Source organism: Gallus gallus, chromosome 26 (assembly GCF_016699485.2).
Source record: "Gallus gallus isolate bGalGal1 chromosome 26, bGalGal1.mat.broiler.GRCg7b, whole genome shotgun sequence".
Classification (NCBI taxonomy): domain Eukaryota; kingdom Metazoa; phylum Chordata; class Aves; order Galliformes; family Phasianidae; genus Gallus; species Gallus gallus.
In genome coordinates this window covers 2722366-2750033 of record NC_052557.1, presented here as the reverse complement: position 1 = coordinate 2750033, position 27668 = coordinate 2722366, and the positions used below count along the sequence as shown (strand labels likewise).

The window sequence follows — 27668 nt, the reverse complement described above, 5'->3', positions numbered from 1 at the left end:
TCCCAGCACCAATACGCCCTTGGCCGTTGTTGGTATCTAACCTACACCCTACATTTTTTATATCAATGGCAGCTATTCCATCACCTTCCCTTGAAACCCCCAAACCCTGAGAGGATGATGAGAACCCACCCAGCAGCTGAACAGTGCCTGCAATACAGTGAGAACAGAATGAACTTTATAAACAGCCAATTCTTTGCCCTGCACACCTGGGTAGGTGCAAAGAACAAGCTCAGAAGTGCTCCAGAAGGGGTTTGTATCGTTATTTATACACCCACCTGCTCTGTGGTTGGATGGGACCGCAGTGAGCACACGCTGGGCTGGCAAAGACGTGTGTCACAGCGATGGTGGTTGAGCTCATCACAGCCAGGAATCACTGCAAACACTCCAGAAGCCATTCCTCTGACATGCACTAATGAAAATCATCCGGATAGCAATAAACCTTTCAAGAAAAAAAAACAAAACAACACAACAACATGCTAAACCTAAACGTTTGACTCGGTAAGTTTCCTATTACTGCCGCAGCAGAAGGAAATTCAGCACACTGTGCAGAACATTTCCCCATGGACCCAGTTGGGTTCCTGAAATCCGGACCGCCTCGCTGGTAGGGCAGCACTGCAGAACCACGACCCATCTGTCACTGCCCACATCCACACGAGAACAGAAGCAAAACCTTAAAGTTTTATTTCTGCTTTTCTTTGAAAAATGAAAGAAAGTACCTCCTCTATATAATTTCCTATCAATTTCCTCTAAAAGCCGCACTGTTCCGGCAGCTTCTGTTTCAGATGGCTGTTAAGTCTCTCTAATTGACTCCTGTGTAATAAGGACTACAATTAAGCAAGAGGTGCAGCTGGAGTAAAATTTAGCGTTTAGGAACTTCCAAATTTCCATCTCAGCTTTGACCCCGAATCCACATGCAGTCTGAGCCAAATTAGTGAACCTTTATTTGATTCAGCCTTCCCATACACAAAACTGCGTTAATTTCAGACACAATGCAGGATCCCACGTCAGCACCTGAGAAACACCACCGCTTGGATTCCAGGACATTTGGTTGGCAAGCTGACGACCTTTGTGCTAAGCATTATTACTCAGTAAGTGTGACATTAACTTGCCCGCATTGTCCCGACTGCCTGCTCCCAGGGTGACGCCTTGAGACGTCACTCACGTGGATGCTGAGGTCGGGCACTACACACATTTACAGCTGCACAGGCTTGCTGAGTCTTGGGCAGGAATTTGTTTGGCATTGCTGAGGCCTTTGGCTTATTTGATCTCAGCCTTTTAGTTAAACAGGAACATGCCCTGATTTTAACAATCGCAGCTTCCTGCAGTTGGGAGGAAGGTGTGGCTGATGGCATTTAAATTGGAACCCGAGCCAAGCCCTCACCAGCGGGAAGTTGAAGCACTACACAGCACCACCGGGGCTCTGCTCATCATTAAAAAGACCAAGGACCTTTCTCCGGGGACAGCCAAGGTTATTTTATCACCCACAACACCACAAGGCATTGGATGACATTTGCAAGTGTTAGATTTTCATAACTTCACTCTCCATATGTTATTGCTATTAAGGCCATTGTAGCATGACAGCAGAAAATAACACAGAAGATGCCAGAGAACTGAGGATGCAGCTCTACGTTCTGTTGGCATACAAGCAACAAGCAGCCTGCACTTCTGCTCACTGATGAATTGCTTTCCAGTCTTTTCCCACACACCTGTCCCGCTTTAGAATGGACACAGCCACTACATCATACACAGACAGACCCCTCTGGCTGCCTCTCACCACTGCCATGGGCTCTTTCCAGCTGCCAAGCTCGCCTTCTAGCAGCGGGCATTGCTTCCTCACAGTCCTTACAAAACCAAAGTTCAGATGATTAAAAAAAAATAATAAGGTGGTACCATGTATGTCCATAAGATCCACTTAAAACAGGAGCCTTGATTTCCACCATGGAATCATAGCTTTTATTTCAGCTATTTGCATACTTCAGCTCACAGACAACGCCATATCCCAACCAACCTTTCCATTGCTCAGCGTGTTTTCAGTTGCATACCTGAGCGCTTCACAGGGCACAGTGGCTTTGATCCTCCTTGGGAGCTGAAGTGCCTCCACAGAGTAAATGCTTTATGATCAGGTAAAGACAGAAATGTCCCACGGCTGGTCATTTTCAAACAAAAGCAACCCATTAAATAAACACTGCTCTTCCCTTGAAAGCAACCAAAAGCATACCATTTGAACTAAGCCAAACCTCTGTTTTACTTTCTTAATATACCAGCGTTGCTGGGAGCCAAGCATGCCCATCAGCCATCCCACTTCTCAGGCTCTGTCCATCCCACTGCCATGCTCAGTGCCTGGGGGCTGCGGGGTGGTCTGCACGCTGCTGACACCTCCCTGGGGCACTGCAGATCGGCTGCAGGCAGACACAGCAATGGGGAACACGGAAATCCGCTCTGCCTCTGTGTGGTGGTTGAGCTTCTGAGATAACTCAGGGGTAACGGAAACCAACTGCGTAACCTTGCACAAAACGCTGGCCTACTTCAGAGCATCACTGCTGAGTGACTCATTTAAGTAGCTGAAGCACTCTTACAATTAACTGAAACAGTTAACGCTTGCAGCTTTGGCCACAAAGCAGATCTGTAAGGCTTGAAGTCCCATGGGTTTGGTCATGTATGAAACCCCATCTTGCAGCGTTTCGATGATCAAGCACTACTGCTCTTGGTCACAGGGAGGTCTGCATCAGATGCAACAAGCCTCATGCACTCCCTGTACTGCTGTCTGACTACACAAGGGTCAGTTCCTCACCCCACGCTGAGAGCCAGGGCTGCCCTCCCACACCCCCAGCTCCTATCTTTTTTCCGTGGCAGAACTGTATCTGAGAAACCAGGAGCTTGCAATTCTTCTCATTTATGCCTGTGTGTAACAGGTGTCATTTTCAGTGTAGTACAGACAAATCCCAAAATAGCTCAGGCTCTTCAGACGCTGCAAAGAGAAAAAAAATAGTGGTTACTTCAGCTCTGGTTGTAGTGAAAAGCCCAAAGCTCACAGTCAGCTCCAGAGTTCAGCACTAAAATGGCAGATGCCTCTGCGGAGTGATCTCTCCTGATTCCAAGGTTTTCAAATGGGCTGCTGGCTCCGTTGTACACGCAGTCTGACGCATGAACTCCCTCATGCAGGGCTGGCTTTCCATTAGCTCTGCTTTGATTCCCAGATGCTCCATCTCTACCACTGATCCTCCTCCACATTTTCCGGTTTTGAGGCTCCGAGATGGGAGCAGCGCTTCCTCTGCCTGGTGCTGAAGTTGACTGCACTGGAGCTAACACGAGGCAGAGGACTAGGGGCGAGGAGAGCCGCTCAGCAGCAGCACTTTGCTTGCCTGGCTGCGCCTGCTGTGCTGCAATATGCAGCTGCTGGTGAACCTTTTTGACAGAGATGATTGCATTCTGGAGACTCCCGGAACGCAGCTATTAGTTCCCCTGCCTACACTGAGCATTCTGAATCTGTGTCTGTGGTAACACTTATTAATACTGTTCAGATTAAGCAGAGCCTATAGCTTTCTAGCACTTTCAGTACCTTATCCTACACAGTGCATCTGCTCAGTGGCTGAACCACAGTCAGATCAATGCCTTGCAACCAGCACAACAGGATCACGTGGATCCAGCAGCATTTTTGTGCTTTTATGTCCAGAAGTCCTGCATCCATCCCTGCAAGTGTTTCCTTTTAACTTGCTTTGTGCTACAAGGGAATGCTGGCTGAGTATTTGCAGGATGTAGGCCCAGATCCCTTTATTTCAGGACATCAGACAGTAGTTCCTGACACTGAAACAGTTAATTGAGAAGCACCAACTCTCTACTGGAACGTGTGTGTGTGTGTATGTTTTTGTTTCTTAGAGCCAAGAAGATTTGCTTTGGTTTTTTTTAAGCAGAAATCACCACAAAGTTGGCTGTGGTTTTAGCTGCGCTCGTTCAAGATTTGTGTTGCTGACTACCAATTCTAAAAGAGTTAACCCAGCAAGCATGACTCAGAAGCAGAGAGGGAGATGCGAGGCTGAGAGGCTCAGAAGGCAGCAGAGAAGCACAGGTGAGGAACATAATAATCACCAAAAAAAGGTGCAGCGTCCAGGAGTGAGGCTCCCTCGGTGTGCCTGGCCCTGGCACTGCTGGCACGGGCTCCCTGGAAGGCTGCAGTTCCGCTGTTATAACACAAGGAGCAGGCTGGAGAATTTAGAGCTGCGTCACAGAGCTCAGCGAGAGAGCAAGCTCCGTCGATAGGTCTACCAGCAACAGCCCTGCTGCAGCAAGAGGGGAGAGAAGCAGCCGGAGAGGGAGAGAGGGCTCAAGAAAGAGAAGTAATACCAACACCAGGGACGGAGCTCCTGACACCAGACAGTGTCATTTAGAGAACATATCTGGGCTCGGTTGGCGTAGGAGGCTTCGCCCGTTGACGATGCTGGAGACCCGGCGCGCTTAATCCCGCGGGGAGGGAGAGTGGGCAGACACCGAAAGGGTTAACGGAAAGGAAAATTCTGGAACCTTCTATTCTGCGGCGCTACACAGCAAGCAGAGGGCTGAACGCTGCGCAGCTGGTGCACGGGCAGAGCTCCTCGGTCCGGTTCGTCTTTCCCACGTACGTACCCTTTGATCAGGATGGGGCTGGAGCTGCATCTACGTTTTGTAATGCTTTGCAGGGCGTCCCCTTCCCCCATCGTCCCTAAGTTCAGCTCCCCAAGTGCCTTCATTATTATTTCGGCTGGGTATGATTGCTCTGCTCTGCGTCAGAGCTGTTTTCTCAATGGAACATCGGTACAGGTTGTACGAATGCCACTCTTGCCGGCATTGCTGTAATGCAGAGGAGGGCAGTAGTCGTGGGGGAGAGATGACAACTTTGCAGACTGCTGTTTTCGTGTTTTGCTCGGGCTTTTTATTCCCTGCCGTCCCCCCGAGGGCTGGCGTGGAGGCAGGGCTGGGTGCAGGGGTTAACAGCCACCCTGTGAGCTGGGCTCGGGGCTTTGCCACTGCGTAGTTCGGAAAGTGGCAAACGGTGACGCAGTGATCATTGCAGGGCACGTCGGCCAGTTTTTAAAAGCACTGGGGACAGGTACACGGTGCCTTCCAGACGCTTCCACACCAGCTGAAAGGGGTTAAGGATGAGTCGAGACGGGAAGCTAGCATTTAGGGATTAAATGTCATCATTTTGGCGTTGGAAAGTTGTTTACCTTGCTCTCTCCGTGTCTCCATGTTGGCAGCCTTCCAGCTCACATGTGATAGTCTTCCCTGTACTGCTGCATCATTAACTAAGTGGCTCAGCCGGCTCCCGATTGGCCGGGGAGGGCTCTCGGCCCAAACACGCCGTCTGATTGGCGGAGGAAGCGATGGCAGGTGAAAAGCCCTCTCGGATTGGCCGAGGGCCTGGTGTCAAATCCGAATGTTGGCTGCGCTCGTCTCAAAGTGCCGGGGGCTCCCGGCCCGGTCCGGACCCGCGGTGCGGACCGCCTGCCGACCCGGCTTCGGTCCGCGGCTTCGGTCCCCGCCTCCTGCCTGCCCCGCGCCGGCGCCGGGAAGGTTTCGCTTTGCTGTGCCGTTGTCACGATGACGTGTCAGAGCTGCCAAGCTCCACCACGGAAAGCGCTTGGCTTCGGGGTTTTTATTTCTTCCTTTTCCTTCCTTCTTTTCCTCTTCCTTAGGCGGTGGTTAAGCGCGAGCGGTGCCGCGAGCCGCTCGGGGCACCTGGAAATGATGCAGAAGGAAGGGCAGAGTTAGGACGTGGGCAGGAAGGAGGACAGGGCAAGGAGGGAAGGACAGACCGAGTGTGAGCAGGCGGCTGTGCCAGAGTGGCCAAGGAGATGCCAAGAGGAGAATGCTTCATTCCCTGCACCAGTTACTGTGCTGTTTTTTCACCTCTCTCCTTAAGTGCCCAACAGTGAAGATGTGCCGGGAAGTTCTGAGGACGCAGCTGGCTCTGAGCTCAGTCCTTCTGGCTGTGGAAGTCACCTGGTTAAGTACAGAGCAGTAACTTTGCTTTCTCGTGCAGCAGGGCACGTTATCCCGTAGCCCTTCATCGCGCCAAGGCTTAAACAAGTTCAAGGATGTGGTAGCATAAGCATTTAATCTATACTCGTCACTCACTGACATACCCAGCGTCAGGACTGGTTGTTTAGCAACAACCGCTGGGTTCTGATCCAGCTTGAGCACCGCACTGCCGCGGTCACACCAGTGCCTGTCCCCTGGTTGTCAGGCTGAGGGCAGGGGCTGTGCTGGCACATTGCATCTGCCCAGGTTGGGGCTGCTGGCTGATGCAGGCCGCGAGCGCTGCGGTTTTATGCCCCACCATTTCTTTGCGCAGTAACCCAGAGAGGAGGACGCCATTTGCAACAGCAGTGCGGTGGCAGGAGCAGGGAGGGAAGAAGCAAACAGACAGTAGGTGCCACTCCCCAGTTTGTTTCTCTTCCCCATCTCTACCTTCCTCACCTCGTCTCCTTTCCTGCTGGATTCCGGGGGGGGGTTCAGCTCCCGCTGCAGTCATCGCAGCCCCTCCTGACTCACTGTGCCCTCGCTGGCTGGAGCATCCTTGCCTCCTGCAGCGCCAGTTCCGCAGAGCAGGGGAGCAACTGGAATAGCAGCAGCAACGGTGGTCCCTGCAGCAAGATGGACAGGCATAAATATACACATCTGTGGGAACAGCGCGAGGCAGCTGCAGAGGGGATTCCGTGCAGCCAGGAGCTGGACTATGAAATGATTCTTTTTTTTAATGTGAGAGAACAGTGGGTTAAGCCTGTCCGAAGGGAGAACCCTTCATGTTCTTCCCCCATCACAGCAGTGGGATGGAGGACTCCGTTAATTTGCAAAGGTAGTGCATCTTAATGGCATTTCTCAGTCCTTTGGAGGGAGGTGCAACTGGCTGCCAATATACTAAGGGTATGCTTGCTCTCGAGTAGCTGTGTTCGATGTAGGGATGCATTTGTTTTTGCTCCCATCTTTTGGCCACAATGATAGTTTGTGACTAAGCGCAGGCAGGAAAAGGAGACGGAGAGAGAGGAGTTAGTTCAGTGTTAAACTTCATCTGTAAATGTCATTAATCAGGAATTGAGGTTACTATCAGCAGGTGAATCTGTGAGACTTGCAAGAAACAAGGCTAAGAAGGGGACAGGGCACATTTCTGTAGGACAGCAGTGAATTTGTGCATGTGAATGCTATATGTTAGCTGTATATGGCTAACTGCTCCATAATGGTTTCCTGCGTATTGCCTCAGAAGGTCTTGCAAAAGCTGTCAATCCTTTCTCCCTCTGACACTTGGGTAAACTGATGTATTTCTCAATATTTTGGTTTCCCTCCTTTGTAAGGCAGGGTTTGTTATACCCTCAGCCTTAGTGCGGCATTGTGACGCAGTGTTCATCAGTGCATTGGGTCTGCTGGCAAAATACGTGCAATTTCCCTTCGAGTTGAGACTGTTCAAAGCCTGCAAAATTTGCTATAGTTAAGAATTGCAAACGCTCATGACATAAATGTAAAAGCCTTACCAGCTCATTCTTCTGTGATCCTGAAAGAAGGCTGTCTGAATGATGAGACAGCCATGATATCTTCCTGCACTTGTTTTGCCGATGGTCATGTTACATCTGTGACGCAGTCCGATTTTGCTGTTGGTTGCTGTCTCTGCTCGGTGGGGTTGAGCTGATGAGGGCACAAGCCAGAATAACGTTAGAAGCATTAATTTAACATCGATGTTAAAGTTTGCAACCATACCTGACATGGCAGGGATACTGGCACCCACTGATTTTACCACCCACAAACGGTGAAGGAATTCAGATGAACACAACAGCACCCCTAGCCATTTTGTTGCTCGCAGAGTAGGCTCTGAGCCTGCAGTGCTGCTGCTGTTAATTTCCATGTCATACAAATACGGTGTCGGGCTCTGTGTCAGGAGCTTTACTGACGCTGTGAGAAGCTTACCGTCTATGAGGAAATGCTTTTCTTATTTGGGAAAATTCATTAGAATGTCCAGATGCCAAGTATTTCTTCCTCACTCCTCTTACAAATCGCTTCCAGACCTATCCAGAAAATTCACTGCCGCCCTGTATTTTTTATAAGGACATTTTCTTGCAGTTTAATATGGGTGTGATGGGGGGGGTAAGGTTGGGATTAAAGCTGCATCGGTTAAGTATCTGTAGCAGTAGTGCCAATCGACAGAGTTGCATGCAAGAGAGGTCCAAGTCACCCATACTCTGTATAGCTGTAGAGAGGCAGATATTTGAGACCTAGGGCTGGGACCGTGCTCTTGTTATGGTGTAAGAAGGGAACACCCTGCCCTGTTCTGATCCACCCACACTGGTGCAAAGTAGGCAGCAGAAATGGCCAGTGTGGGAATCTCACAAAATGGTTTCAACAGCGCTCTGAGATGCGAGTGCCGTTTATACTGGCACAGCTCCGAGAGGTACAATAAGCTGCCCGCTGCAAGGTCACTCCTGACTCATTGTCGGGTCCTGGAACTCCCAATCCCATTTCTTGCAACAGTTGCAGTGCTTGAGCCCTGAACCTGGCAGCAAGGCATGAAAATTAAGGTGAGGCTACTGCAATAGGGGGACAACATAGACCAAAAGCATAGGTGCTAAATACGCCAGATCTCAGCAGAGTATTAAAATCCAGATCTGTAATTTGTTTCTCGAGCAAACTACAAAAACTTGCCTAAAAACTTTCTACTGCTTCTCTCTCCCCTTCTTTCCTTCGGACTGCCGGGAGGCAGGAGTGGCGTATTTTGAAGGACAAGGCATCAACTTACACTCTGTTCCAAAGGGGAACAAAAAAGCGCCGCTGCATATATTTGCATTTCTGTTCCTGTAGCCATTAGGAGGTGGACTCCACAGCACTGTCTGTCACACTGGTGACACCTCTCGTGCTTTCAGTTTCAGGTATCTCAGCTCTAGGGCTGCCTCATCCCCTGCCAGATTGCCACCTTTTACTGAGGTGTTTCTATCTGTCCGTGTCAGTGGTAATTTCAGTGGACTACTCAGGGCAACATCAACTAGGGATGCTTTACGCCTGGCTCTAGCCTTCTCGGCTTCATAAGCAGCACTGAGTTCTTAATGCCTCAAGGGTCTTAAGCAAAATAACTTATTTTGTCCCCATCTTCACAGTGACAAAGTTTGGTTGGCTCCTTTGAAACAAAGAAATGCAGGGGTCCAGCAGAGCCATTCCAGGCCAAGCACAGACACAAGCAGATCCTTCCCGCCTGCAGTTCCACAGGCCCACCTCCAGCAATCCTGCCCTGGGCCACTTCTTGCTCTGACCATGCTTCAAGCCTGCCTTAGCCTGCAGCATTACTCTCCAGTTTCCAAAGGAAAAGAACCTGGCTGCTAATCCTGATGCCAGTGACGACTCTTCGCCTACAGGGAGGCATATGTGATAGCTTGCCTGCTAAAAACTGAGCCAACACAGTGTGATTCAGACCTTAAGCTTTCCAAGGAAGAGAGCTATTTCTGAGTTAAGCACATCTCTTCAGCTCCCCACACAAACAATCTTCATCCAGTGCAAATGGTGCACACTACATGTCCACCAGCAGCACACTGTTCTGCATTTGGTTCTGCAGCTCCGATGCAGAGAGCAGCAGTGGCTCTCAAACATAGGGATGTTTCTGTGATAGAAAGGATGATGAGAGTGTTGGGAAGAGGCAAAAAGCAAACAGCTCACGTGCTTGGGGGAGTTGGGTCAGGGATTTTCCTCCAGCTGTTTTGCCAGGTCCTTCTACTGTGAATGGTGTTAGAATATGGCAGAGTACACATCTGGCTTAAGGGCAGGCCATACTTCAGTTAAAAAGGGCAGCAGCTGTTCCCTTATATTCATCACTTGTACAAGACGTTATTTTGTCTCCTCAATGACAAAGAAAAATGGGACTTCCCTTCTTGACATTACCTAAAGCAGCTAGAACTGTAGTGCCAGAGCAACACCACGTTCCTGAATCGACTACACAAATCACAGTAATCTCCCTGCGACTTCTTTCAAGACCTGCAATAACACTGCATATTCTAAGGTGATGCTTAGGTACAGAAGTTAGGAACAGAAAATTACTTTTCTGGTTTCAGCTGCTTTAGTGGAGACTTTTTTTTAATGTGGTTAGCTGTGTGACGCGCTGTTCAAACAAGCTGTGCATAGCTACATTTGATGAGTTTGAACTGCTATACCTTCCTACTGCTTCCCCACGACTGAGGTCATGCAACTGCAAGGCTTTTCTCCCTTCTGTGAATTTGCCTCATCATTCTTTGAGTAATCAGAAATCCTCAATAGGATTCAGCAGCTCAGTACTTCCCATGCCCTCCAAGCAGGCTGTGGCTTTGCATAGGAACTCTCATGAAAGTAAAGGTGGAAGAGAAGTGTATGACTGTGCGCAGGTCAAAACAATTTCAGATTAGCAGATGGGAAGCAGGAGATTAGAAATTGTAACCCTAATGGCTTGCACTCCTACAATCATCACCATGCTAATGTTCCCTTCAGATTAGCTTTGAGACAAGTAAATCAGGAGAATAGCAAATAAGTGCTATCTTTCACTTAACAGCCTGATACAAGTTTTGGGATTAAAAAGAGACAAAAAACCAAGCAGGTCTTGCAAATCAATCACAGTTATGTTAGTAGTATTGCACTGTTAAGAACCATCTCCTACATCTAAGGGGTTTCTTAGACATTTTTCAAACCTCTTTTGTTAGATCCAAACACAGAAAATATAGAACCACTACACAAGGGCTGCTACAGCCCATCACATCAGCTGATGTGTCCGAGTTGATTCCAGTGTTATTTAGTCCTGAAGACAATGTTAGCTGCATCCGAACCACCAATACAACACCTATGCTGACTGCCAGGCCAGGGCTCAGCACTGTTCAGGAAAACTTTGGTAGGCACCAAAACCACGGTAGGAACAAAGTCCAAAACTCACTCAAAGCACCACGAGATAACCACACACAAACGTGCTCCAGTGAAACCACCCTGCAAAGAGGAAAGGCAAAGATGCAATTCTGACCTGAACACAAACCCAACTCCAGCCACCAGCGATGCTGCATATCACAGGGCATGCCCTAAATAATCCCCAAAAGATTGTCTTCTGCCTCCACTCTATGTTAAAACAAGTTAGTGACCCAAATGTCAAGCAGACCTAGCTGTCCCATTGCTCCAATAGGCTGTGTAGGACTAGAAGTCCTACAGACTTTAGTACTGTACACCACAGCATGCCATAGAGCAATGTTCAAGCTCCTCCTTTTCTTTTTGGTAGCGGGGCACAGACAATGAGTTTGTAGACTCAGAGCGCCTGTTTTTCACTTTGCTATTTACAGCACAATTCTTAGGCTGCAAGAGTGGGACTAAAGGAACAAACTGTTCATTCAGGAATGTGACCTGAAGTTTTTATTCTGGTCCTAATGAAGGATAAAGTCTCCATTATGCTCTGAGCTCAGGAGGGAGGTACATGTTTGTGCCGCCCTGAAAGGCAGCAGCATCTCTAGAGCCATCTTTTAGTCACAAGCATCAAACCCACAAAGCAATGCAGCACCTGCCTGCCTGCACCAGGCCTCGGTCAGTGCTGCAGCTGCAGAAGGCATTACACACTAATGATTAGCCCAGACTGCAAGTTAGGGCACATTTGTCCATACCTGACCTACGCAACTCCACACAGTAACAGAGCTGCACAACAAACAGATGCAGTTACATGCTCCCCTGAGCTGAGGAGGCTTCTTTTTTTTGAAACCTCAGAAGTTCACTCACTTTAATTTCCCTTACAGGTCACCACTTGCACTGTCACACCCCTCTGTCCTGCACCTGGCCTGGTCTGACTCATCACTTGACTGGGGGGTGCCTCTCTGCCTCAGCTCTGCATGTGGAACAGGAATATTTCCTGCAGGGGAGACCAGAAATTGATGATCCAAGAATTTAATTCTGGCATTTCAAAATGGGGGGGAGGGGGATGTAAGATGCTTACTGCAGAATCCCCAGAAACTGCCCTTATATATAAGCAGTTGTGAGAAATCAGGTCTGCAACACTTTGACTTGCCATGTTCCTGCAGACTACATTAAAGGTCCTTGGCTAGGGAGGAGGTTCCCTTTCACGGGGCAGGCTGGGATTTCTTCCCTTTTTTGCCTTGTCTTGTCTAGAGGATATAAAGCAGCATGGAGTCCTGAAAGGCTTAGAGAGTTTCCTCTGAAGGAAGCTATAGCACACTGCTGCTGCTGCTAAAATATGCCAGAAAAGGAGGAAAAAACATAACAATAACACTGTACTTTCTCTGCTATTACTTAGAAAAACTCTAGAATACTTTGACAAAGCCAACTCTAGCTGGCTGTATTTGCTTGTCTCTGCACGTGTCCCCATACATACACATCCAATACACACCCAGCAAATGCTCGAGACAAGCACTGGTTTTGCATACATGCACACTGTGCATACCACATGGTCCTGAGCTGCTTTCTTTTTCTCCTTCCTGCTGCACACTGCCTGCCCCAGCACGCTGTTGGGTTTGGAAATAAGAGAACACACTGTCACTGATGGATCCCTCCTGTAAGGTGTATCTGCAGCTCGGCAGCAAGGGCTGACACCTCCCAGCTGCGTGCAGAGAAGGGGAGCTTGGTAAGGCCCAGGGGGATCTGCAGGTGACCTGCAGGAGGGACAGCATCATATTAATCATGCCGAAAGGAAATTTGTTTTTAATCAAACTATAAATAATGAGTGAGCCATTGGTCTTTAACTGCTGCATGCTATTTCTGGAAGGTTTGGCTGCTATGGGAGGGGCAAAGGGGAAGGGGACAGAGGCACTCACCACCTCCGTATGCCTCACATCCCCAAGGCCACTCTCACTTACAGTAGCACAAACATAAGTGAAATTTCCAGCAACTTTCAGAAACCTTACTAAAGCTTCCTTCCTCCTCTTAAGGCACGTGCTCAATATTGAGAAAAACAAAACCAACCACAAAGTGACCCTCACTTTGAGCCTGTGTCCAAAGGATGCTACGGTGGTCCTTGCAGTGCCACAGCTGACCTCTGGCAGCTGTACCTCGCAGCCCAGCTTCTCAGTAGTAAACCTTTATGCTGATAATATAGGATGCCTCATAAATAACTGTGCCAGCAAGATGGACACTGGGGAGGGAACCTGCTTTCCACTTTTCTCTCACCCTGCTGCCCCAGTTAATGGATTTAGAAACTACAGTAAATATCCAGACTGTAATCTAGTACAGCTCCTTCCCCTTCCTCCACCCCCCCCTCCCTTTCTTGGAAGGACATGCTTTTTAACTTGAGCTTTCCTCTGCTATCTGTGGGTGTGCATTAGAAAATGCAGACGCTGAAGCAGATTCTTGGTGTGGTTACAAAACTGACGCTAAGAGTTGCCAAAACCCTGGGGTATCAATAAGTAAAACTCGCAACTCCGCTTCTGCTGACCTCAGCCCCACCTCACACCAGCTTCTGCATGAGCACAGGTTAGAGACAGCGGCCAGGGTCTGACAGCTTGCAAATTGCACGTGTGTAGTGGTTGGCAGGCCTGCAGCCAGCCATCTCTTCCCACACGTTTGCTGCAGGGTAAGCACCACGGCTGCACCTCGGCGCTGTTCACACCCGCCCCATTCCCAATAGCCGTCAGCCGCTCATTTTCACGCTCTCCCACCTCCCCAGCAACTTTTGTTGAACCATTTACAGTTATATTTTCAAACGCTCCCTTTTTAGGTTTCATTCTGGCCCACAACTCAAAGTCATTTCCACATAATTTATTCTCGTCATAAGTTCCTTTTTGCTGACAGGATTTCAGTCTCCTCACAAAGCCCTGCCCTCTCTGCTTTTTAAGAGGAACCTACTTACAAGCCACGTGAGACAGCTGACCACATCCCATCAGGACAGTCACATTTCCCTCTCCTGTCACCAAGGGCATCCAACTCCTGTACGTCCACCTGTCCTGTGTTGACACTGGGATCAGTCCGTGATGGAAAGTCACAACACTGCCTTAGGGCATGGGATATACACTGACTGTATCTGAATGGGATGCTAGATTGCTTCTGGATGGCACAAACTTCTCTCTTCCCTCCTCCAAAATCAGCACCACCAAAGTCAGATGTTTTTCACCACCTGCTGGTAAGAGCTTCACTACTCTACCTGGAGAGCAAAGGAAACATCAGTCCCTGCTGAGCAGTGGGCTTCTACAGCACGCATCTCATTTCTCCTACAGGAGCCTCAGCTGTCCATCAGATGCCCCAAAACACATCAATAAAATAACTAACCCGACGGTCACCATCTCACTTTCTAATAACATCAAATAAATCGATTTTTCTCCAGGTACGGTGGAGATGAAGGACTTTCCCTCAGCCTGCAGCTACATGCAAGATCTGTCTTCCTCTGGAAGCTGGTTTCACATGGTGGCTTAGATTTTCCCACTTTGTATCTAGCACCATTTGAAATCAGTGTTCTAGGAGCAAGAATTACAGCGTGGGAGGAGATCAAGCAGCTGCTAACTCCACCAACAGCCTATCCTCCTCAAACCAGCACTTTCCCCCATCATTTTTTTTTTCCTGCCAACCATCCGTTCTGTAACGCCATCTGATTTCTAGACACCATGCAATCACTGTATGCCCCCTCTGGAAGATAGGGCCACACCAGGAAAATCTTCTATTCCAATGTATTTCTATTTAATAAACAATGGCTGCTGAGTTCAAGTTGTTCAGAGTAAAGTCATCCAAAAGTTGCATGGAAACCAGCACGGTGCTTCTTACACCCTGACAGGCAAAGAGTACATTTCCTCTCCTATCCAGTCACTAGGAAGCTAGCATTTAATTTACTGACTTGGAGCAAATGTACTTTCCCTGTGTGCTTGGGGGATCTTCTCATTGTAGCATTACCATTCTGTAGCTTCCAGGGAATTGTTCAGCAAATACAGAAGCTCCCCCTGACAGTTTGATCTCAACAGTCAACAAACCCACACGTGCCTTCAATAATAGTGATGGAATCATGCTGATGCACACAGAATCCACTCCTTTTCCTAAAATTACTTTTTTTTGGAGCTTATTGCTGCTCCCTTCCAGTAATGTTTTGCTACACATTCATACTTTTGCATCCAAACCATGAAAATGAAGCCAATCTAAACTACTTTTGCCTGACCTCACTGCTGTCAAACATGTTTAACATACACAGAAAGGGCAATTGCTGTGGATGAAGCACTCAATAGACCACTGAATAGTCTTCTTTAAAGAATGCATAGCTGTCATCTGCAAGAGGATCTTCTCTGAGCCAGAAAAATGTCTCTTACACAGGCTGACCGATTTCTCTTGGTGTTCAGAGTCTCAGTTTCTGTCTAGCACCATTTGAAATCGGTTATGATGTAGGGGGAAAAGCAACAATAATGGAAAACTTCATTTCCCCCAGCCCCAGAGTCCTTATAAATAAACGCCAGCAAAAGCACGACCTTGCTTCACAAACATCCTGCGTGCTCTCCTGTTCTCTGAGCCGAAGTTACACCTCTGACCGACCATCCTGCAACACAGGAGGACACTCAGCACCATGGGATGCTTAAGGGGAAAGCAGAGCATCTGCTCTAACACCCAACTGAGGTCCTTCACCTTGAGCATGTCAGGGCTCATGCACAGCAGCACAGCCAGCCTCCCTCCTGCCTGCTGTATCCCACGTGCTATTTGTTTGCCTTAACCTGTTATTTACTCACAGCTTCTTCTTCTAAATAAAATTGTATGCTACTTGGGATCAGGCTCTGTCTCAGGTAGACAGACGACGTGGTTCCCTGCTGGATGACATCCAATCGCTTTGAGTCTCATTTCAGCCCCAGCTCTCTTTGCACATCACACGCCCCACACTCAGCCGTGAGCACCAATGCTGATTTTGGTAACACGGACACCTACCAACCACTGACACGCCAGCAGATGGCAACAACACGATGCTTTCACCCCAGCCAGCCTCTGCTAGCACCAAGTCCAAGCGCTCCAGTCTATAGCAGCTAATAACAATCACAAATTACAAAATAAAGCACACTAGTTACTTTTCTAGCCCTTCCTCTGACAGGTTTCACCTTGAGGCAGCTGACTACACATTTCTGTGCAGAAACAAGGAAGTACATTTGGAGCACAAACCTCACACCTGACTTGTCATGCACCCAGCTCACGTTATCCTCTAGGAAAACAGAACACAGCCGTCCGCCACACACCAAATGAAAGACAAACACTTACTGCCAAATAATATCTTTATTTGTCATAATACAAGCCATCACTCATCTTTACATTCATGAAAATATAAAAATAAAACCAAAATTTTTTTACAGTCATTTCACTCAAGCATTCAGTCTATTTCAGTAGATCGCGAGATATTGGAAATGCCACACACAGGCCAGCTAATGAGCAACTCTCTCAATTCTCAGTATATTATATTTTCACAGTTTTTACAAGCAATTGGCAAACTAGGCATCAGCTATTGGAGAGGCCATGAACAGCAAGCACTTCTGCACAGCCAAAACTCCTTCTTAATAACTGGAGGCTGTTAGGAACGCTTAGAAACAACTGCTGGGAGTGTCCCAAAGGACCCAATGAAACCCTAACTAATTCTGTGCTGTTGAAACAACCTGTTCCCAATAGCAGTGCCAATCTACCCCAGCCAATGCCTCGGCCACCTGATGCCAGGTGACTTGTTCCTTCTGGGAAAATGGGTGCATAAAAGCTGCCTGCATATGTTGGCAGCAAACCCACAAAGCCAAAACCTGTCTTCATTTAGCTCAGCTAAATTCATCTGGAAGCCTTTCTATTCTGAAAAGCAACATTATTATCTCTGAAATGAACGTCAAGACTCAAAATAAAATAAATAATAATATCAGACATCCCAAGGATGGGCACATAGATTCTCAGTAGGTTTTGGTTAATTTCCTTCTGTCAGCAGGCCAATAAATACAAACACAGGGGATACCCCTGCTAGGGAAACCTACACTTCCCCATTGCCACAAGTCCATTACAGCTCCTTTGGGATTATACCAAAGGTCTTTTATTCCTTCTTAAAGGCATTAGAAAAGCTATAAAACTCTGATTCAAAGGCACATTTTAATTCATCAGATATACAGAATCAACTTTGGCAAACAAGAAAGCAGCAGATACAAGATCTAAATTGCAACAATTTCAAACAGATGCAGCCTTAAATTGCACCAATCTCTTAAGAAAAACGAACACTTAAAACATTTCAGAACATAAAGAACGACATTTACACCACCTGAACTGCAGAAGTGATTGAGAAGTGCATTACAAGTGTAGTGAGCAGGGCTAACATTGGACAGTCTTCTGTAAGGAAGGAGTGCTCCCCGCCGACAGACAGTGATGTGTGCTGCAGGAAGAGCCTCTATGTCCATTTTACATACACAGAGGAGACAACGAATGATGCAGAACAAAACAGCAGACACTGATCTTTCTTACCCTACTATTCCCTACTATAGTTAACCAATAGCATAAAACACACTGTGAGGTACGTTAGATTTCCGTAGGCGAATAAGCGTACTCATTTTCATTTCTGATAGGCACATCCAACTGCAAATTCCCTCCCACCCTCAGACAGAGTCATTCATGCTTTACAGCTCGTATATTTGGCAGTATGCGGAGTGCTGTCACTCTTCCTACAAACAGAAAAATAAGTCAAATCAGGGATTTTACATTTAAATAGCTCTTACATTTACTCTGGAAGCACATCCTCAGATGTAGCGTTGAATCATCAGGTAAAATTAAGAAACTAACTCACTCGTCTGCTTCCTACTAAGCAGCCAATACACTCAGGGAGATTTTGGCTCCAGTTTCACCCGACAGAATGCAAAGAATGACCCAAGGATTAGAAGAGGATTTGATCCAAGCAGACCATTTCAAGTGATGAAGAAACCAGGCCAGAATATTATCAGAAGCTGAGCATACACACAGCAGTTACAGGATTCCTAACTCATCCGGAGGCTACGTTGTGAGCAACCCATATGTTCTATATGCAGTCTGATGGTCAGTATGTGTTTTATAGCCAGAAGCCAAGCATTAGCGAAAATTTGATTCTGTAGCTCACTGCAGAAAGTGTACAGTACTTAAACATAAGAGGGTTATAAATTCATGATCGCAACCATGACCACTTAAACCCACATCCACGTATTTTCAAACTCTTGAATAACACAGCTTTTCTTTCACAGGAAAACAACAGGCAAACCAAAACCAACAAACAGATGTCTGCACCATTACTTGTGGTCTCTGAGGAGTTTTAGATACTGTACAAAGCCTTGGGAGCTTTGTCAGAACGTTATTTCCTTATTTCCAATCCTCCCTTTTGCTCGTGACATGGAGAATTTCTGATTCTTTCTATCCCCAAAAGTAAGGCCAACCAACCCAGAAAACTGATCCCAGAAAGCAAATTCTCAATTAGGAACATCTTATTTCAGAGATGAAGATAGTATTCATTAACACATTATTTTAGAATCAACTTAAAGCTTAATTCCATATATGCCTTCTCAAGCTTATAAAAAAATACTCAGAAGTCACTCATTATTAAATAACCAAATAAAATACAAGACTATTGTTTTCAACATTTGAGAAGTCTTCAAGTCAGAATAAGAAACCTGTTGTTTCAGTCATTACCTTCTCAGAATTTGTGCAATGGAGAAAAGCAACACAAAAGACACAAGTTTCCAAAACATTTCTTGTGCAAATTGAAACCATTAAGACAATAACAACAAAATACTGATGAGGCAGAGTCAAGTTGATCTCTTCTGTCATACATCTGTCCTGCAGCAACATGGCTCAGAGCCAGATTTTGGAAAGAGCCAATTACAGAAAGAACAGGTAATTGGGTTTCCTCTGAAGGGAGGAAATGAATGAATGCTTCTTATTACTTTTCCTATAGGAAACTGAGGTTCAATGGATTCCATACTTCTAAAATTCAGGATAAACCATAAAAAAAGACACTTAAGTGTAATGCAAATGTCCAAATGAAGTGGAAAGCGTATACCTTTTCAAGATTCAATTAATTCATTTGTGCAGTTCTTCCATCTCAGCTGCTATATTTGTTTTTAAAATATGTGTTTTCTTGCCACTCTCATCAGCTGCATACGAGCTGAACAGCAAAAGGAGAAAAAAGTCTAATTGAATATCCTATGAAACTGACAGAGTGAATACAGAAGCAGCAGAAGGCAAGACACAGCTTTTGCTGTACACTGAAGATGGACACAGCCAAGGTACAATATGAGATACTGGAAGCACAGTGGTTCACAAAGGCTCAGCTGTTTCAGGAATCCAGAAAACAAGTGAGATCTAGGCCCTAGCAGAAGGAGATTAGATTGGGCTTCCAGACAAGAATGGGATTTAACAGTCAGGCACTCACAGCAATGAAGCTCAAGGAGAGTGCAGGACGCACTAAAACGGTATGGGATTTTCAGGAATACAATGTTATTTTGTTTTCCTTTTTGATATTTCCTTTAGATCCTTTATTTTTTTTTTTTCCTCCACATGAAGCAGTTCCTCACAGATGAAGGCAGAAAGTGCTGCCATAGTAGTAGTACTAGCTTGCATTTGGGCTATCCAGGGTGCAAATTATTCAAGCAATGGACAAAAAGCAATTACACAAAAGCACTGCATTACTTTGCAGCATAGCCCCTGCCACTGGGGTTACTGAAAAGATGCCATGCTGCCTATGGGGAAGATACTTCCACTAAAACTTCACTGGATATAAGCTAGCTTCAGGCTTGTCCCAAGTAGCAGAAGACGTACTTCAGTACAAATACAAACTGCAGGACTATTTCCTCTGGTTAGCTTTACTGCATATTTTAATACCCCACTGCTCCACCTGACTTGCTCTAAGTTCTCAGTATTTTGTCTGTTACAAAGTACTTCTCCAAGGAAACAGTACTTTTTCTGAGAAGGTTAAAAAACAAAGACATCACTACAAGAAGCAACGCACAAAGCATTTAAATCTCCTGCCAATTCCCTACCAAAAAGCATATGTAACCAGTTGTTCTGAAAAGAAAGTTCAAAACGCAAGAAGCCCCGTATGCTTCATAAAGAAACAAAACCTACTATTTGTGCACTGAATCCTTTACAGTTTATTTTACAAGTCTGCAATGTAAAGGTAACAAACACTGCTACTGCAAATGACAAAACTGAAGTCTATCTACACATTATACATTCTAGTAACAATGCTAGCTATTTGTTTAAACACTATAGGACCATTTAGGTCAATGTAGTTACAAGCAGAAGGCTCAAATAAGTCCATGGTATTTTATTCAAGTTGTTTCTGGTCCAAAACACAGCAGTAATCTTGTTTCCCTCCACTACCATTGGTACATCTCATGCAGAAGCAAGGAAGCTCACTTCCAAGGCCTCCAGATCATGTAAACCACTCCGACTTTTAAAGCCTAAGGAGACTTTCCCTAGTGACACCAGAAGCTTATTCAGGCAAAAAAATTAAAATAAAATAAAGCAGGTGAAGCCAAAATAAACCAACAGTACCACTGGTTTTGAGATACAAAACAGCGTGTTTTCGAGCAGATGTGAACATTGGTAAGTGTACCTCTGTTAAATATAAGCCTAAGGACAGTGTTTCTCCATCCTTTAAAATAGCAGGAATGTTAATTAGCATCTTATCTAAGTAACAGATATGAAAACAGTCAAATATGCTGTTAGGTACTTTAGCTGTTAAGCTCACATACAGACATCACACAATTGAAAAAAGAAAAGGCAGATCAAGCTTAAGCAACCACATATGTTAGCACTGCTTTTGCTGTCACACAGAAATTGCCAATAAAAAAAAGGCTTACTTACCCTTCCTGTGAAATGAATTTCTTAAAGATCCAGAAGGCTGCCAGGAACACCAGAACTGCCACGATCACTTGAGGAAGAATTAAAAAGAAGCCTTAGAGTGACAGTAAATAGCTCATAAGAAAGACCTCCTCAAAAATTACTGCGGTCTACACCCAAAATCCTATACAGCATCCTCCTCTTCCAGAAATTCACATTGCTTAATTCCCAATTACATATTTGGTACTTTGCTCGAGACCGCTCAGCAGAGTTCAGCTCAAGAACAGTAATCACCAAGATGACAAAACCCCACCAGCTCAGGAATATTACCACAGCTCTCGTAACATTGTCATTAGTTTTTAGAATGAATTTATAAAGAAGTGGTGTAGAAAGCTTGATTTTAAGAGCAGCCAAGCATTTTTCAAGTAACCAGAACTCCAGACACAGTTCCTATTAGTCCCAGGTGATGACCACAAGATCAACTCCACACACAAAAAAAACCAAACACATCATACATTATTCAGGAATGACATGATACTTACTACAGATGATGGCAATAATATAAGCACCTAAAAACAGAGTAAATGAGTATTATGAGGAATGCATGCTTCTAATTCAAACATACTATACAAGTACTCGTGAGGGTGTTTCAAATGAATCAAACACTTGTCAAGATGAGCCTTGCAGCACGTCAGTTTTGCATGGCAACTTTTAGTTAACTTAAGTATGCCAATTCTTAAAAGGATGTTTACCCAAATCTATCTTTCTTATGCCAAAATAAAGATAGAAGTTTGCAATAAATGACTTCTGAATATAAAAGTATGTCCCCAGGAAGCAAATATCTATATGTATTCTTATTCTATTGGAAATTCTTGCAGTTCATACTTACTTAACTTGCAAACTGGCACTTCTGGAGTCCATCTGCCTCCTCCAATATACTCAATATGAGCTGCACCATGTAATGTGTAGCCTGCATAACATTCAATTGTAATCGAATCCCCTTCGGAATATACAGATTTTTTTCCTTCAATTATTCTACCATGGCTGATGACTGGAGAGAAATCAGAAGGTTCAGAATCACCTAGAAAGGAAATATTTTAAAAGTGAGGGAAAAAAACAGACAGCCTGAGAACAGAGCCAATACATGGAGTAGATTAAAGAAGCGGCCATCAAAAAGTCCCTGCATTTGTGTAGATATCAGAAGCTCAGTTGATCATTAAGACATTATATGCAAAGGCTTCCTGCCTGAGGCAGCAAAAACGTATGATGATGGACATGCTTCAGATGCAAGAAATATACACCTCAGCTTCACTGGACTAAAGAGTTGCATCAAAGTAACGAAAATCTTTTTGTTAACGTTACAAGTGATCACCTCGTACAATAGAAAAAAAGAAAGAGTATAAAGTCTGTCACCTTCAAGGGCAGAATGTTCTGGGAGTGCTTTCTGAACAGGTCTCTCACAACAGCGCTTGAATTGTATTTATTTCTACCCATAAAACTAAGACTAAAGAAGGACTCCAGATAGGCACAAAACTGCTCAGTTACTCAAATCGCAACCCACAGCACTCACAACCTATTAATGTAACCTGTAACCAGCTGGGCATGCTGAAAGGCCTCTGACCTTCAGGGGTCAAGCACTACTACATCAGACATTTCAAGCTTGTCACTTGATTTTCCTAATTACAAATTCTACTCACATGCACAATTTGGTTCAGAACTCCATGTATTTCGTCCTTGGCACATTACTGTGACCTCTGTACCACCATCAGGAAAAGCACAGCGAGGACTGCACCTTATCTGAACAGACTCTCCTCTTAAGTACACAGATTTCTGTGGAACGACTTCTCCATGGGAGATCTTTGGGGCACCACATGCATCTTCACTAACTAAAACATAAATGTAAAAGCCATTGTAGCAATAAGAAATTTTAAATGCTTTATAATTCACTAGCTCTCTAAGTATACATTCCTTTTGTATGATACACTAATAGCATTGTATCTGAATTGTTAGAACTTCTCGTCTACTTTTATCATAATTTTAAGTATGTTTCCTATGGGAGATTCAAAAGAAACATCACACCACACATTCATGAGGGTAGCACGATCATATGATACAGCACCTGAGAAATCTGTATTCTTTGGTTTATTATTTTCCATACAAATCATTCTCAGGTGCCTCATCAGACTCATCCATTGTGAAACACTCAAACACATCCTTTGTAGAAGTAGTTCTCATTCTTGAGAGCTTATTATTAGAATATACATACATGAAAGTCTCTAACTATATTCTGCAGCCACATTCCCTAGCCCTCCAGCAGAGAGGGAGGAGAAGACTGCAGAAAATGCTCTTCAATGGCCCCTGCAAATTAGGCCTAATAATAATTTGCTTGGTCAAAAATCTACAAGCATTCTGATCCCTGGAAAACTAGAGTTGAAGAGCTAGGTACGAGCACAGATTCAGACACACAGTGATCTTGAGTACACAGGAAGGATCCTACTGATCTCCTCATTATGCACAACTCTTATACTTTCTATCAAGATTCCAAAACGTACATCTATTCTCCTCATTTCTTCATATCACTTGAATAAAGAGCATGATGCTATTACAATGCAGTAACATCACAGTCTGAAATTCAACTCATTTTCATCCAAACACTGTTAGGAGTTAAGTCACACAAACACCTGGAATAGTTGTTTATGATGAGGCTCAGTGTCAACTTCCTTAGCTTCTGACTTCCAACTACAGTGTAATTACTTTAAATTATAGCTAAGATTTAACAACACTCCTGACATACAAGAAAAGTTGGATTCCTATATAAAAACTTACTTCTTTTACAAGTTGGTAATGATGGATACCAGGTGCCATTTTCAGTACAACTAATTACATCCATCCCAAGCAAGACATAGTCTGGATCACATTCAAACCTAACTGAGCTCCCATAGATATACTGAGATGCAAACCCAGATGCCTTTCTTCCGTTTTCTACTTGTGGGTTGTCACAGATGACCACTGAAAAATGTAAGAGGGAAAACAAACTTTGAAACATTTGTTAACAGTATCTTCACAGCAGTCACAACACTTTTAGTATTGTAACAAAGTCTCTTAATTCCTCCAACTATTTGGACTGGGCTGCCTAAGAAGCCTGCTCCCTCCAATGTGCAGATTGTCCTTGATTTAAGCCATTGATTTGCAACAGTACGCAGTCAACTAAAAGTGCATCCCACTTCCGATCCACATACCTCTTCCTACACAGCATTACAATTTCAGAAAACAAAACTATTTAGGTTAGCATACAAGTGACAAGATGCAAGCATCTGGTTTTACTCCCTGCAAACACAAAGCAAGAACACATACTTGCTAAATGTTACACTTATTTCCACACTAACACGGTGGTTGTTCACACATGCTTTTATCAGGTACTCAAACTCAGCTCCTTCACTATGCCCTTGTCACTTCCACCAACCATGTGCTCATATTTTCTTTTTTAAGTTTTAATTTAAGTTCTAAGTCACTCTGTATATCGTACTCCATCAACATCCATAATACAGTTCACCTGACGTGCACTGCAATTTTATCAATTTACAGCAGCAGAGGACAAAGTTCCTCCTCCTCTGTAGGGAAAACCATCCACCCCATCAGCTCCCCAGTTCTAAAAGAGGCAGATATTGAAATTTTTGAGTCCTATAAGATATATTTGAGAAACAACCAACCTTTACACTGTGGAGGCGGTCCACTCCAAACACCATTTGAGTTTTCATCAACTGTGCAGAAAATAGAAGGTGAACCAACCAGCGAGAAGGGATTTTCTCCTGTGCGCACATCGTCACAACTATAGGTTACTGTTGTTTGATAAACATAGTTGGCTGCTTCAGTGTAGCGCCCATTGGCTATACTTGGAGGTGGCTTACAAGGAACTCCTAGGACAAAGTCATAAAGTTAGCTAACAGAATTTTGTTCCCCTAAGCAAAGAGCTTTGATTTTCAAGTCACTGCACTTAAAATCTGACACAGAGCTGTAACTTGTCTTAACTATAACTGAGGAAGACCTGCAGTCATTTGTAACAAGAATAGGTAGACTTTAACAGCTATTAACTTATTACCACAATAGCTGATTCCTCAGGCACATCCCCAATAGCTCAAGATAAAGATTTTAAGAGCTGCCCTATTTTACCATCATTTCCTTCACTAGTGAATGTACAGCACACAGCTAGATGATAAAATAAGCCACCACAGTCTGAGTAGAAAGCATAAATACAACAGTGTTTTACTTACTATCACATATAGGAAGACGTCCATTCCAGTCAACAAGTTTACCTTTAATTACACAGGAAATCTGACGATTTCCATGTAACCTGTACCTAGACAGATGAAATTATTCAGAGATGAAACTTAAGAACATTAATTTCTCCAGGGAGCAGCTAGAAATTTTGTTTACATAATTCTGTTCTGTGACTACATAGACACGACATACCACGCTTTTGTTGTGGTGAGAATGTTATCTTTAGAGATATTTTGTTAATAGACTCAACTTTGAAAATGAGAGAAGCAAATGAGACATCACTAAAGAAACAGACAAAACCTTTCCCTCAAGACATGCATCTAATAGCATCAAGTCACCAATGCTAAAGAAAAACTGTGAAAAGGAAAGGAAGAAAAAACCCTATGAGAGGTTAATCCTTTTGAGATGATTTGCTTCACACAGACAAACGGGCTGCTACACAATGTAATAATGAAGTGCAATGAATACACACTCCCTGCACCATAGGGACAATAAAAAAAATTGTTAGAGCTAACACAGGCCAAATCTTGCTAAACACTTTAAGCCTTATTTGATGCGAGTAAAGCCATGGAATCAAACCAAACTTTGCTGTGATCTGCTCCACTATAACTCAAGCACCTCAGTTTGGGTTTGGTTCAAATCAGGTCTAAATGGGGGAAAAACAAACAAACAAGCACCACTTACCCTTTTTCACAAGAAAAAGTAACTGCTGAACCAAATGTAAGATCTGTCACATGAACAACGCCGTTTTGTAGTTCTCCCGGATGAGTACAGCTTCTTGCTGGGAAAGGGAAGAAAAAAGAACAAGCCTACAGCTTTGTAGTTATATACAAAAACTACGTCTTCAGCACACACTGCCCTTAAAGTCACTAGTACTTCTCAAGTTTCATTTTAAGTTATACGGAAAATTAATTCTTACTCAAAAACAACTGAAATTGTTAAACAAAGGGAAAACAAAACAAAAAGAAAGCAAGAGGTCTGTAATGCTATAGTGGGATGATAAGAGCAGGGTGGCAAAACCTCTGGCTACAGCAAACGAGAACGAGTCCAAATGCAGCAGCCACAGATACAGAAATGAAGGAAAAGAGCTGCTTACCTTTGGAAGTCCCCAGGCAGGCAGGGATCTCCAGCAAGAGATACCCTCTCCTCCACTACCAACCCTTAAGTGAGGTTTGGGAGGAGGTGGATCCTAACTCCACCTCTTCTACTCACTCATGTACATTGCATGCACTTGAGCACCCCTGGGTTGGCCCTGCCTTCCCACCAGGTGCTCAATCACTGCTTCAGGTTGTGACTTAGCATTTCCACTATAAGACCACACATATATTACCTGTACAGAACGTCTCTATTTGCGACCACATTAAGTTTTCGCCACACGTTCGACTAACAGGCATCCCAGGGATCCTCATATAGCCAGGGCGACAGGTGTAGCTCACAGTGGTTCCAACAGGAAAGCTGCTCATTGTGCTGGCATCCTCCGTGAGCTCTGCATTCTGGACCTTGTCTGGAAGCGTGCAGGAGCCTGCAGGAGTGCAAGGAAGGAAACAAACAATATTTATCAGCATGAGGAGACACAAGCAGAGGCACAGCAAGGTCGGTGCAATTGGTTTTAAGGACGTTAATGCAAACAAATAACCAGAGAGACCTTAAAGCCCATCGGATACCCCACCAGACCAGGCTGCACAGAGCCCCATACAGCCCGGCACCTCCACAAAGTAATGAAGCTCTTAGAAGCCAGCACTATTCTTACAGTCCTTAAGGCCTTGGGTTTCCAGTTCCCACCCTGATCGCACCCAGCGCCCACTCCACACCAGCCCAGGCTCATTGCTGCTCTGCTCGGGTCCTCTTTAGCATTCTACCTCGACAACACGCCGCTTTCTAGCTCCTATTTTTGTGTTTTTGATTAAACTTATGACATAATCCACGCTGAGTAACGTTCCTCTTCACCTTACAGCAGCAAAAGCAAACAGGGAACACAAAGGAGCTCCTCCCCGAGCTCCTCTCACACAAAACAAAACACACACACACACACACACAAAAAAAAAAAAAAAAAACAAAACAAAAAACACCCAAAACCCGTAATATAACCTCCAACTTTCGTCCTCCCAGCGCCACAGCGACCCATCCCCGCGGCGCGGCTGCTCCCTTTGTCTCCTCGATCCCCACAGGCCGCCCCGCTCTCCTCCCGCCGCCGCAGCTCCCCGCCTCCACCGGGCTTGCGAGGCCCCCTCAGTTCCCGCACCCCGCTCCATGGCGGCCCGCAGAGCACTGCGCCCGCTGCTCACCCTGCGCCCGTGCCGCGCCGAGCCCCGCCAGCAGCACCGCCAACGCAAACACCCCCACCGCCATGCCCGCGGCTCCGCCGTCCCTCTCTCAGGCGACGGCTCCCAACGCGCGGCGCATGCGCGCTGTGCACCCCTGTGCTCTGCAAGACGGCGGGCATTTTGTGCCCGGCCCTCCTCGTCAGGGCGGAGCGGCCGCCGGGCTGAGGGAAGAGTGTGAGAGCGGCGGGTCGCAGCCGGCGGAGAGGGGTTTTTCTTAAGCATGGCCCGCCCGCCCACCCACCCTCCTTCCGGGTGACGGAACCGCTTCCCGGTATGATCTGTGGTGCAGCCCAGGCGAACAAAGCCTTATTGAAAAGAAGAAAAAAAAAA

At 45.4% G+C, this 27668-nt stretch overlaps 1 protein-coding gene, 1 long non-coding RNA gene and 2 other non-coding genes across 21 annotated transcripts in view; 3 read left to right on the top strand and 1 right to left on the bottom strand.

Moving 5' to 3' along the window:
- Positions 1 to 27413, bottom strand: part of C4BPM (complement component 4 binding protein, membrane) — a 37314-nt gene extending 9901 nt beyond the window's left edge. For 2 of the 18 annotated variants that reach the window (XR_001470158.4, XR_006932137.1), the window contains exons 1-13: positions 27300 to 27413; positions 26345 to 26536; positions 25699 to 25795; positions 25008 to 25093; positions 24447 to 24653; positions 23563 to 23745; positions 22434 to 22622; positions 21626 to 21817; positions 21279 to 21305; positions 20761 to 20827; positions 7503 to 7653; positions 6454 to 6620; positions 276 to 5712 (exon numbers count right to left, since the gene is read on the bottom strand). Coding sequence is in view for 6 of the 18 variants with exons in the window: in XM_015298885.4 (XP_015154371.2) it covers positions 18973 to 19057; positions 20761 to 20827; positions 21279 to 21305; positions 21626 to 21817; positions 22434 to 22622; positions 23563 to 23745; positions 24447 to 24653; positions 25008 to 25093; positions 25699 to 25795; positions 26345 to 26536; positions 27300 to 27363 (1389 nt within the window). In the remaining 12 variants the exon portion in view is untranslated. 18 annotated transcript variants of the gene reach the window in all.
- Positions 4235 to 14274, top strand: LOC107055194. Its single transcript, XR_001470233.4, has 2 exons — positions 4235 to 4612; positions 11742 to 14274. It is a non-coding gene; the product is annotated as an uncharacterized LOC107055194 (long non-coding RNA).
- MIR29B2 (microRNA 29b-2) lies at positions 14333 to 14412 on the top strand. Its single transcript, NR_031490.1, has one exon. It is a non-coding gene; the product is annotated as a microRNA 29b-2 (primary transcript).
- Positions 15235 to 15323, top strand: MIR29C (microRNA 29c). The gene has a single exon (NR_031489.1). It is a non-coding gene; the product is annotated as a microRNA 29c (primary transcript).
- Positions 27414 to 27668: the final 255 nt, after the last annotated feature.